Below are 12170 nucleotides of genomic sequence, written 5' to 3' on the forward strand. Positions count from 1 at the left end.
TGTGAGCAAAGTGTGTTGCTCGACATGTAAGCATTGTAGCAGTTCTTGTGACAGCTGGAACGAAGGAGTTTTGGAGACTGTGCTCACTTGCCTGCAGTCTTGGGAGAATCTGTCTGATGTCTCTTTCCTTGCAGAAGTTTTGCTGCTTGTTGCTGCTGGTGGGAATGCCTCTCCAGCATACTTGGTAATTAGCTGCATCTTCCAAGCTCCTCCGAGGATGCAGCTTCCCCAAGGAATCAGTAGTCATTGCTTTAACTGAATCCATGTTCTCTGTGGGAAAAGGACTACATGTTTCTCATTCCACCTTGCTTTATGATGGGTAAAGACAGGTTTCAAGGTAAAACAAAACAAAGGTTTTATGTTTAAAAAAAATTAAAAGAGCCATAAGAGATCAAATCAAGGCCAATTCAGCCAAAGTGGTATTTGGGAGCCAATACTTTATAAATAAAAGTAACTTGATTTTTTGTTTTGTTTTGTTTTGCTGGAAAGCGGGGCTATGTATTTCCTCAAATGTTTTTGGAAAATAAAATGGAAAGAAAACTAGAACACTTCAATATTTTGGGGGTATTTAATTCAGCAAGAAAACCAAAACCAAACTGTGTCAGATGGTGTGGGAATGACTTTTCTCATTCCTAGATCTGTTCAGAAAAAAAAACAAGAATCAGTTTTCACTAAGATAAGGTGAGAATCATTTGATCTGGTTGCTCGTGGTGTAGAAACACTCTCTTATTATAGTCACTGCTCAGCATATAGACATCCAGCCATCATGTGGAGCCAGAATGGGATTACTTTTATACAAATCGATATTCAGGCAGTGGAACTTTACTGGTAGAAATATTAATGGAAGCACTAGGATCTTGATTCCACAAGGGAGAGGAAATAAGATTTCTTGGTTGGTCTCAGTGCCTGTGGCAAAATATTACAGCTCCAAAATCAAGTTTTGAGTTGGCATTGTGAACTGCATATGATAAACTTAGTATAAGAAATACAATAAAGTAAATATTTACTTCTGAAATGAATTTGTTAAAAGAAATCTGAATTTGATTCTCAGCTGTTCACAAGTGGATAAAGTAGCAGGACCTTCAGAGGTGTTCTACCTTTCTGGACCTTCTGGCTAGTAAGGTTTCTTCATTCCACCTAGTTGCAAATACATTGGAAATGCAGAGGCAAAGACTGGTTATCCCTCTTTAACAGATCACGGAAAGCTGCCTTGTCTGCTAGCATAATTGCTGTTTCCATAAGCTCTGAAGAAAAGGCATTTGTTAGCCTGCAGCTTGAAGCAAAATGTTTCTCACTATCCTTTTTATCCTTATTATAAAACAGCCTGTGTCTATTGCTCGTTTTTTTGCTAACCAGAATGCTGCTTATCACTCATGGGAACAGTTTATGCTGATAAGATTTTACTGTTTTATTCAAAATTAGAAGCAATAAGAAGTGAAATCCTGTTGTCATAATAATCTGGTTAGCATCAGACTTCTGTACCTGACCTTAAGTCAATGTGGCCTTTGTAGGAATACACAGATCTGAGTAATGGCTTTATAACATTTTTCCATCATTTTACGTCACTAGCTGTAAACAGAACAAAGCAATTAAAAACATGGTTCATTTTGTTCGGTTGCTCCAGTCTCTCCTTCAAAGAGATGCTCACTTTTGAGTGATGGTGGAATTACATTTAGCAATACAGCCTGCATCTGCTAAATCAAAGTAATCTTTGGATATGTTCCCTTTTGCACGTTTGAATGCTAACAGGGTAGATTCACTGCAAAGAAAGTGTGGATTAGTCATCCAAGAATCCAAAGATATTTTTCTGCATCCCTATCTGTTAATGTATTCTACATTCCCCTTTTCTGTGTGCAGACCATAATTTAGCAGAACTCAAAAATTCCACTAGCAGGGTATTTGAAAACCGTACAGGCAGAAAAGAAAATGGAACGGTCTGTTGCTAATGTGGGGGGCCAGTAATTAAGATTTATTTCAATATGGAGACTGTAAACAGAGACAAGATCATTGATTAAAGAGGCATTGCATTTGCAGAACACCGAGTTCCCATTTTGAAAAGCCACTCTGATCTTTGTCATAAATTACATGGTTCACAAAAACAACAGGGAAAATTGTGTTGTGCCCGAGAGGTTCCCATCCCAGTTGCGTGCTGTTTGCCTTCTCTCCTGGCCCTAGGAATCTGCCACTATTTTCCTTGCAGTGGTACAGCCCCGGGAAAAATGGGTGAAGGGCCCCAGCCTAGCCTGTGCACTGATGGGCTGTACCCGTCTACTGATGATGGTCAAAGCCACTCTTCTGGAAGGTGAGAAATATGAGTCTGAATCCCTTGCTTATGTCCCTGGTTCCATATTTTCTCCATTTACCTTCTTTAAGATTCCTGGATACCCACAGACATCACATTGATCAAGCTCTTCAAACAAAGACTTTGCATGCTAGGGACAGAACAATGCCAACGTCCACTTTTGAGTCTTTCCATGGGTGATGTTTTATCTGTGTTTGACTTCTGCATTATTTTTTCTTCAGGGCAGATATTGTCCTTAATTTTTGTGCTATGTCCACTGTTGGCCATTTAACAAAGATTTAATAAAGAGAAGATACCTTACAGTATTGTCGTGTGTCAAAAGGAATTAGCATCCAAAAGAAACTTTGAGATCCTTTGTTCTGCTATCCTCATCAGAAACAGACTGCAGAAATGGCAGCTTTTACTGAATAAGTCTGTTTCTTATGTAGATTTTGAATGTCCTAATATTTCACCACTGTTAATTTGTTCATTAGTTTACATTTTCCTTATCACTATGGACCTTATAGTCACGGAGTAACCTGGCTTTCGTCTGCATCCATGTTTGAACACTGAGGGGTGCTATTAAGTACGCAGGTTGCCCCACTTCAGTTTTACTGCTTAATGGCATTAGCTCATTTATCTTGCAATGTGATATTACTTATGAAATAAAAGTCCTCATGTTATTAAATGATGAATGAAGCAGAGTAGAATTTACGTATGATGGGCCAAAGAGCAAACCAAAATCCGACCAACAAAATTTGCTCTTCCCCACTGATTGCCGTGGCATGAATTTGTCTCAGGGAGCTGCTTAATCACGATGCAAACTCTTTGCTCTGTAGAAACACTCCTGTTCTTCTGAAGTGTGTGCTAAGAATTTAAAAACAGAATGTCAGCCTCTTCCTTGTCTCGTATGTACTGTCTGAGAATGCGGAGTGTCAGAGAATCCAGTTGGCAGAAAGCACAATGTATAATTTACTTTTAATCATGGGATTATGTAGATAAACAGAGTCTGCTGCCTAACAATGTTATTGTGTTAATCAGCTGTAATCTTAGTAGTATTACTACTGCAAATCTACAACCATCGTGTCACCAGACTCACAAATCAGCATAACAATTGTCTGCAGCAGTACAGCTCTGTGCATCACTCTAATTAGGATGCCCTGGAAACTTGTGATGCATAACTTAGTGCTCATCAGTAGACTATTTATGGTGTTTGTAACTGGCGTATGTGGAGTTTATATCTCCCACATCTCCATCTTCTTCTCTTGTAAATGTGTTGCCGAGGTGTCACTGTTCATCAGGGGTGATGGGTTGAACAGCAGTTGGAAGCACAGTGCGGGTCCTGGAGCAATCCTGCGTAGGCATTGTCTCCACTGATTCAAGTGCTGTCAACAGCATGCTGGGGCTTGCTGCTTCTGTCCTTTTTCCGTAAGACAAATGCTGTTTTGATTTTAAGGTAAACAGTGCCCAACTGCCTATTTTCCACAAACTTTTTAAAGAAACTTCCCTTATAAATGAAGACATAATTGGCTTTTCTGTGTCACTCCTTCAGGTCTACAGCACAGGCTTGTTACCCATGAAGCAGCGTGTTTGTCTGAGGGAGAAACATCATTTTATGGGATTCCACTTCCAGAATTTTCAGCCTGTAAACAGGACCATTCTCATGACCTCAGGCTCCCATGGATTTCTCTTGATAACACCATCTAATCGGATTTAGAGTTTAATTAAACAGCTGTCACTTTGCTTCCTCATTCTGCCACAATTTAATGTTGAATTAGTTCCTAAATTAGTCATGGCTGAATGCTTGCCTTCTTACAATTGAGAGGTTGGATGAACATAAGGTTTGCTCTTCAGCTAAATTCGAGCAACTAAGGCCTGTATTCTGTATTCTTGCTCTTTGTACGGAGCTCCCACTGACATTGGTGAAAGTTCCCTGGCTGAGACAGGGATGGAATAAAATGTGAGATTCCTGCAGAGTAAACCATAGTGGTACCTGACTTCCAATGATCAAATGTGAGCACATGCTTCTTCTTAGCTCTGGGTAGAATACATTAGCTTTATGGATGTTATTTTCCCTTTCTAAAACAGTACTGATTTTTCTGAATACCAGTTCTGCTGATTTTTTCGTGAAGTAGCACAATGAGTGCAGCTGTGGAAGAAAATGTTTAGGCCAATACTACTGCTAGTGGACTTTGTCCAAATTAACCCTGATGCCACCAAGACCAGAGTAGGAACAGAAGTTTATGGTACTCTGAATCATAGCATTGGCTCCAAGCAGGAAAGCTTGGACACTTTCTGGAGAGTTGTGATGCTTGCATCAAATTCTTATAATGGTCTCACTGAACTCGGGTCTCAGTGTGATATAATGTAGTGTCTGACTCCCTGCCTGACTCCAGTCTCACCATTTTTCTTTGAAATGCCATTAGTTCTTTTCCTGATCTACTGAAGTGTAGTATCAAGATTTGTACTGGTGGTAACTTAGTGCACAGAGGATTTCCAGACCATGAGGCTGGTGTAACTCACAAGTTCTAGAGTTCTAGCCTGTGGACTTCTTGAGCCTGTGGACTTCTTGATTAAATCTTCTTTTTACTTTATTTTTTTTTTAATTCAAATGTAGAATGCAGGGAAATGAATGGGAGTACCCCTTTGTCCTAACTAGTTGCACCTGAGTCACAGCTTATTAAGTGCTTAACTCTAAAGAGATTTGAAAGCCAGCCAGCCTTCTTACTTTATTTATCTGGGGAAGGTGGGTGAACAGTAGAAGTTGTTTGTGCTATGAAGATTTTGTACTTGCTGTATACATGTGCCAGTAGAGAAGCATTTCTTTCTCTGTAGTAGTTATCAGGTTGTGACCTCAAGGTTTAATTTCTGAAGTTACTGAAGTGTGCTGAAGGTTTGTGTAGAGGAGGTACAATTCTGTATCCTTGATGCAGAGTCTGATGGTTCAGGTCCTTTGCACAAGGTTGAGTTTTCAAGCAAGCGGATGTTGTGCTGATTTGAGCTAGGCTAGTACACAAGATATTGTCTGGGCTGGGAAAGAGCAGACCTTTTGTTAGTGGATAATGAGAATCCTATGTGGAGTAAAGGCATTTACTCTGTTCTGTTTATGAGAGCTAGCTTGAAGTTTAAAATTATTAATATGTCTTTAAAGTAACTTAGGCAGAGAATTCAATGGTTTGCTTTATTTCCTTTGATATTAGAGCCGTATGTCTAACTGCAAAAATCTTCCTCTAACCATTAGAGGAACAAGAAAAAATATATTTGATGTTACTGTTTGTTAATTAGATATGTTTAAATAGTAATGATTTCCTTCATATGCTGTGTTCATTGAAGGCATACCCTGGTAACAGGAAAAAACCATCCTAATCAGGAGTTTGTAGGTAGTTCTTCATACAAGAAAATCAACTCTTTTTTTTTACAGTCTCAGAGTCAGATATTGTTGGGGTTCATGTCATCGTGCTGCAAAGACAATTTGAGGCTTCCAAAGAAGTTCAGAGCTCAAATCTCTCTTCTGAGTCAATGGGAATTTTATGTATTGTTCTCCATTTTGACTTTGGAAATGACAATCCTTGCTTTGTCAGAGTTTGTAATACACTTACAGAAACTTCTTTCCAACCTGCATGTTGATTCTTACTTAACTCATCCTCTTCCTAGTTTTTTTTTTTCAGTTTACTTTACACTGTTTCCCCATTTTTTAATTCATTGGAAACAAGTCCAAACATTGCTATCAGATGTTCTCAGTCTTTTGCCACACAAAATAAATTTGATTTTAAAACTTTAGTTGCTGCCTGCACAGAAAGTAGATTAGTTCTTGGGGGATTTTAAAAATTAAAGAATGTGGAAATGGCTAAGATATTGTGATTTTGAAAAGCGCCTACATTTTAAATGAATTCTTAGTCTCTCTAAAGGTTTCTTAGTCATTTTGTTTGTTTACTCCCAAATTTGCTTGCAAACAGGATAGTATATTGCATTTTAAAATAAAACATAAAAATCACCAACTATACCAGGTACTGTGTTTCCTGTGCTGATGTGAGAAAAATTGTTTTCTTAATGTTATTTGACATATCCTTAAAGATTCAACTGCTGTTTCTGCTTATCAGTGGATAATCAAGGGTGTTACCAGAGCCGGCAGAACGGAAGGGAAGCAGGTTCCAATGCCAAATCTGAGCCCTCTGATCTGTGGTGCATGTTTAGAGTGCTCAGTATTGCAGACAGACAGATTGTTTTAGTTCTAAACAAAAAGACAATAGAATCAGAACTTGATTCTTTAGTCTTTTTTTTTTAATATCACAGTTGAATAGCATGGGGCACTTACAGACTGAGTAAGGGAACTGACAGATTTGACAATGGCTTTTAACAGAGTGTGTAATGTATTAATTGCTTATACTTCAATGTTTCTTAATCTGTGTAATACCAATGAGTTATGACTGCTTTCACTGGAGATGAAACAGGAACGTTTCCGTCTCTGCTCGAAGCTGTAACTGGGTGGCTACCAATTGCTTTCCAGTGCTGAGGATCTTTGATGGCTGTAATGGTACCAGCTATGGAGCCATTAGATAGTATCGACAATATGTTTCCGTCTCCTTTGTCCACATCATGAATTTGAAGTTCCTGGAGTATACATTGGGCTACAGAGAAGGGATGTAAAATTTCAGTAGCCCTTTATCATGACAAACAATGCCTTTTATAATTTTGGAGGCAGATGCATCTCTGAAGGAATTAATCAAAATAAATTAATTCAGATGCACACTATTTCCTTTAATGGAACTGTTAGCAAAGGGCAGAAGATTGAGGTTTTTAATTGCTGGTAATGTGCCAGTAGCCAAATTTTCTGTCTTATCTCCAGAAAGGTCTTGGGAAATTTGAAAAGGTTTTTTAACCTTTGTAATAATGGCTTTGTATGAAAGCCACTTAGAATTCAGATACACCAATAATGACCATTGGAAAAAGAGAAACAGAAGTGATAGATTATTACTTAACAATTGGTACATCAGTTCTGTGCTATATAGTGCAGAAGGCAGGCGTGTCAGTCACATTTGCCTGTCAGGCTTTTCCATTTTAAAGGTATAGATAATTTTATTTTGCCAAGTGAAGAAGGATCGTATTTGGGATGGGTGATGCAGAGTTGGGTTATTTCAAATACAAGTTATATAGGTTATTGTGTTATTCAATTTTTTAAAAATGGAGACTACTAAGGTACAGAGGTGGAGGGAACTGCAAGAGGTCATATGCTCCCTTTCCTCTTCTACTTGACTCAAAAACCCCATGTTATTTCTGACTGATGTATAACCTGTTCTTCAAAGATCTGTTAGGCTAGATTGTGCATTTTCTTCTGCCCTGGACAACCTGTTCCATCAATTCTTTATCATTATTTTTATAATAAAGATTGCCTTCATGTCAAACAAATCTTCCTTGTTGCAGTTTAAGCACATTGCCTCAATCCCTGTCCATGAACATGGAAAATAGTTTGTTCTTCCTCATTTTTTGAAAACTTTTATGTATATGGAGACAGTAATCATCTTTCCCCGTAATCTTTTCTAGGCTAAACAATCCCAGTTCCCTTCCAACCCAAACTATTCTATGGTTCTAATTATTTCAGTCATTCCTCATGGACCTTATTTTCTAGTCTTTGATTTATTCTCTTGGGGTTTTTTTTATTTCTTTTCACTTGAGAAAGTTTTTCTTGGCAGTATAGTTCTCAAAATCAGATGTAGTGCTTTAGCTGAGGCCTTGCTAGTGCTGAGTAGGAGTACCTCACATCTTTCAGGTGATACTTCTCTTTATTCAGTTTACTGTGAGAGGGTTCTTTGGTTTGCTTTTGCTTTTGTTTTTTAACCACAGCAGCATGCAATTGCTGACTTATGTTCAGTTTGTGATCTGCTATAGACCCAAATGCTTTTCTGAGAGCAACATTTCCTGTTGAATCTTTTCTGTCCAGTATTTATAGCATTAGTTGTTCCTACAGGAAAGAAGCAACTTGCATTTAAACTTTAATGCATCCCATTTTTTAAACCTTACCTCCACGACTGGATTTTAATCCTGTCTTCTGGTGTTCTCGTAGTGCTGTGGTGTAGGCTCAGAGTGCAGCTGCAGTTGTGGCTGGTGGTGCAGCAAACGTGGTTTAGTGTGGTACTGCTGGCAGTCTCGCCATCACCCAGGGTCCTGCCAGAATGGCGTAAGCAGCTTCTGGCGATACGCAGGGCTGGGGAATCAGAAGCACAGGATCCTCATGCAGGTCAGGGTGCTTGTGGTCTTGTCTGCTGGGCTTCCCACTCATCTTCTCTCCTATTTATCTTAATACTTGACTTCATATTGAGGCCAGTGGTTACTCAATGCTGCAGGCACGTGCGGAGCTGAGCTAGAGGGAGTTCTGGTGACTCCCGGGCTGTTTGTAGCAAGTTAAACCCAGATGATGAATTTACTCTGCTGCTTGTGGCATAAAAGTTTTGCCTCATTGCATAATTGGGTCTTTGTTTTTATCTTCTTGGCAGTGTGCAGGGCTTGTTTCTTTTATGTTTTGTGTGTATATGATTTTCTGATTTGTCTTGAACTTCATAAATTACCATTAAATGCAAACACAGGCAAATCACCAAGTCACAGAGTATGTTTTATATCTGAAAGTCATTTGTATTTATGGGATTTCTCTTCCTCTGAACCTGTCCCTTTAAATTAGATTTCTCTATCAGTAGTATATATCCATTGCTAAGAAAAAACTGAATCTGAGTAGAATCATTTCAAAGCAGAGCTGAGATAGCCTGAAAAGATTTCTTGTCGTTTCCACAAACTCTCCTGCTGCTCTTTTGCCCTGGAGTCCTTAGTTCGAAGTGTTTAACACTCAGAGTCACAAAAAATAAGGCTTTAAGAGATCGAGGCAAAAGATTGATTTCAGAAGACATACAGCACTTGCAGTAGCGAAATGCACAGCAGAAAATATGTCAGACCTGCTTTTTTATGAACTTATGGGGGTTATTCAAGGCTTGTTGCTTTGGAAGTCTGCAGACAGAAGAGCAGTTGGGTTTGTAACTCAGGTTTTTTCACAAATGTTGAGATCTACTCCTTTGTGTCTATTTCGGGACTTACCAAAATACCAGTACATGGAAATAAATACTTTTGGAACAAAATTTTCAAGTTTGGGGACAGAAGTTAAGCTCCAAAAGCTATATATTTTACTACACCACTCTGTTGTTAAAAAATGTCAGGTATTCATCAGAATTTGTATGGGAGGTGGCTCGGGGTGGTCTCTGCCTTTGAAATTAGGAGTTCCTGAGAATGGCCTTAGACTTTCCAGTAATGTTATTTATAAATCTGGCTCTGATTTACTGTGTTGAGTAGCTTTGTTTTCATATATGCCATAGGAATTATTTAGAATCACAGAATCGTTTGGGTTGGAAGGGACCTTTAAAGACCATCTAGTCCAACCACCCTGGAAAGAGCAGGGACTTCTCCAACCAGATCAGGTTGCTCAGAGCCCTGTCCAACCTGGCCTTGAATGATTCCAGGGATGGGACATCCACCACCTCTCTGGGCAACCTGGGCCAGTGTTCCACCACCCTCAGTGTAAAAAATTTCTTCCTTCTATCTGATGTAAATCTACTCTCTTTTACTTTAAAACCATTACCCCTTGTCCTGTCACAAAGACCCTGCTAAAAATTTGTCCCTGTCTTTCTTATAAGCCCCTTTTAAGTACTGAAAGGCTGCAATAAGGTCTCCCTGGAGCCTTCTCTTCTCCAGGCTGAACAACTCCAACTCTCTCAGCCTTTCTTCATATGAGAGGTTCTTCAGCCTCCTGATCATCTTTGTGGCCCTCCTCTGTATCCACTCCAACAAATCTATGTCTTTCCTGTACTAAGGTTACCAGAGCTGGATGCAGTACTCCAGGGACAGTCTTTTTTTTTATCCCTGACGTGCCTATAGAAGCTTTTCTTGTTGCTCTTGATATCCCTGGCCAGATTTAATTCTATCAGAGCTTTAGTTTTTCTAACCTGATCCCTGGCTGCTCAGACAAATTCTCTGTATTCCACTCAGGCTACCTGTTCTTGCATGCACTCTCTGTAGGCTTCCTTTTTGTATTTGAGCTTGTCCATCCATGCAGGCCTCCTAGCATTTTTGCCTGACTTCCTCTTTGTTGCGTTGCATCATTCTTGAACTTGGAGGAGGTGACCCTTAAATAATCAACCACCTTTCTTGTGCCTCTCTTCCCTCCAGGGCTTTTATCCCATGGTACTATAGATCCCTGAAGAGGACAAGTCTGCTCTCCTAAGTCCAGTGTAGTGAGCGTGCTGTGCAGCCTCCTTGCTGCCCTAAGGATCTTGAACTCCACCATTTCATAGTCACTGCAGCCAAGGCTGCCCTTGAGCTTCATATTCCCCACCAGCTCTCTTTGTTGGTGAGAACAAGGGCCAGCATAGCACTTCTCCTTGTTGACTCCTCTGTCACTTGGAGGAGAAAGTTATCGTGCATGCACTCCAGAAATCTCCTGGATTGTTTGTGCCCTGCTGTGTTGTCCCTCCAACAGATATTGGGGTGGTTGAAGTCCCCCATGAAGACCAGAGCTTGTAAGCGTGAAGCTGCTCCTACCTATTTATAGAGGACCTCATCCACTTGGTCTTCCTGTTTGGGTTGCCTGTAGCAGACCCCACTATAATGTCCCCTGTCCCTGCCCTCCATCTAATCCTGACCTGTAAGCTCTCTGGCATCAAACTGTAGAATTGGGATGGATTGAGGTTCCCCTCTCTGGCAATGGGTTTTACTTTTCTGTTCTAGAATAGTCAACATTCCTTTTATAAGAGTTTTTGTGTAAGTTTGATGGGATTTCTTATGAGGGCTGTAGGAGAACCTGAGAAATAACAAGTTACAAGATGAAAAGAAAATCTGACCTAAATTTCAAACTCACTAAACCTGAATCAAAAGCAGTATCAATAGTGTCAGGGCCCCATTTTGCTGCTGTTGACATCAGTGGCTGCAGTACTCGTAACTTTGGTGCTGAATATTTTATTCACTTTATAGAATTGGAAGCTGAAAAGTTGGAGAAAACTTTAAAGTTCTTCCTGCATGGGAATCTTGGGAACACAGTGGTGCTGAAACAGTTCAGGAGTTAGAAGAATTAACTTAGTTTATTGTGCAATGAAAAGCTTTTCTGTGCCATGACCCGAGTTCAAACTTCAGATTTCCTTGTTATTTTCCCTGCAGTTAATAGCATCACTAACTCCTTCTGGATTCCTTACATTGCTTCATTGGCCATATCAAAGGAAATTAAATAATCTTGAAACAGTTCCAGATACAAAGTTCACAGAGAGGCCCCGTCTTTGCAATGGGCTTAGATCCAAAGAGCAGTATTTTTGCTTTCGAGGCTCTTGCATCCTGTCCCAAACATTGCCAATCAAATCCAGTTTAGTAAAAATTCTGAACTCGTGTCTTGGAAGGTACATGTTGGGAAAAGTCCCACACTTAAAAAGTAGAAGCTCCCTGTGATGTGTGCCTGTCTGGAATGAATTTAGCTGCAGTCATTTTGCTCACTATTTAATGCTGTGCAATGCAGCTGACTGTGTTTGATTAGCAGGTAAAATATAATTGGGGTTTTACTAAGTTTTACCAAGTTGCACCTATTTGAAGATGAGATTAGATAATAGGCTGCTGAGAACTAATGCATATTTTTGAGAATAAGTCCAGTTGAAGAGCTGATGCTTGCCTTTTGGAAATCTCTTTAGTTATCTCTGAACAGCGCTGTGCTTTGTTTTGTGTACAGGACACAGAAATTCTGAACACCGCAATTCTCACGGGAAAAACAGTGGCCGTGCCCATCAAAGTGGTCTCCATTGAGGAGAACAGCGCTGTGACAGACATCTCTGAATCCGTTGAGTGCAAATCTTCTGATGAAGACGTCATTAAA

General features: G+C 39.7%; 1 protein-coding gene across 1 annotated transcript in view; it reads left to right on the forward strand.

Moving 5' to 3' along the window:
- Window positions 1-12170, forward strand: part of TMEM132C (transmembrane protein 132C) — a 208191-nt gene that overhangs the window by 168604 nt on the left and 27417 nt on the right. Inside the window, exon 5 of the mRNA XM_086761403.1 lies at window positions 12027-12170. Coding sequence (XP_086617529.1) covers window positions 12027-12170 — 144 coding nt within the window. The remainder of the gene's footprint in view (window positions 1-12026) is intronic.

This window comes from Chlamydotis macqueenii, chromosome 17 (genome assembly GCF_036417535.1).
Source record: "Chlamydotis macqueenii isolate bChlMac1 chromosome 17, bChlMac1.mat, whole genome shotgun sequence".
Lineage (NCBI taxonomy): Eukaryota > Metazoa > Chordata > Aves > Otidiformes > Otididae > Chlamydotis > Chlamydotis macqueenii.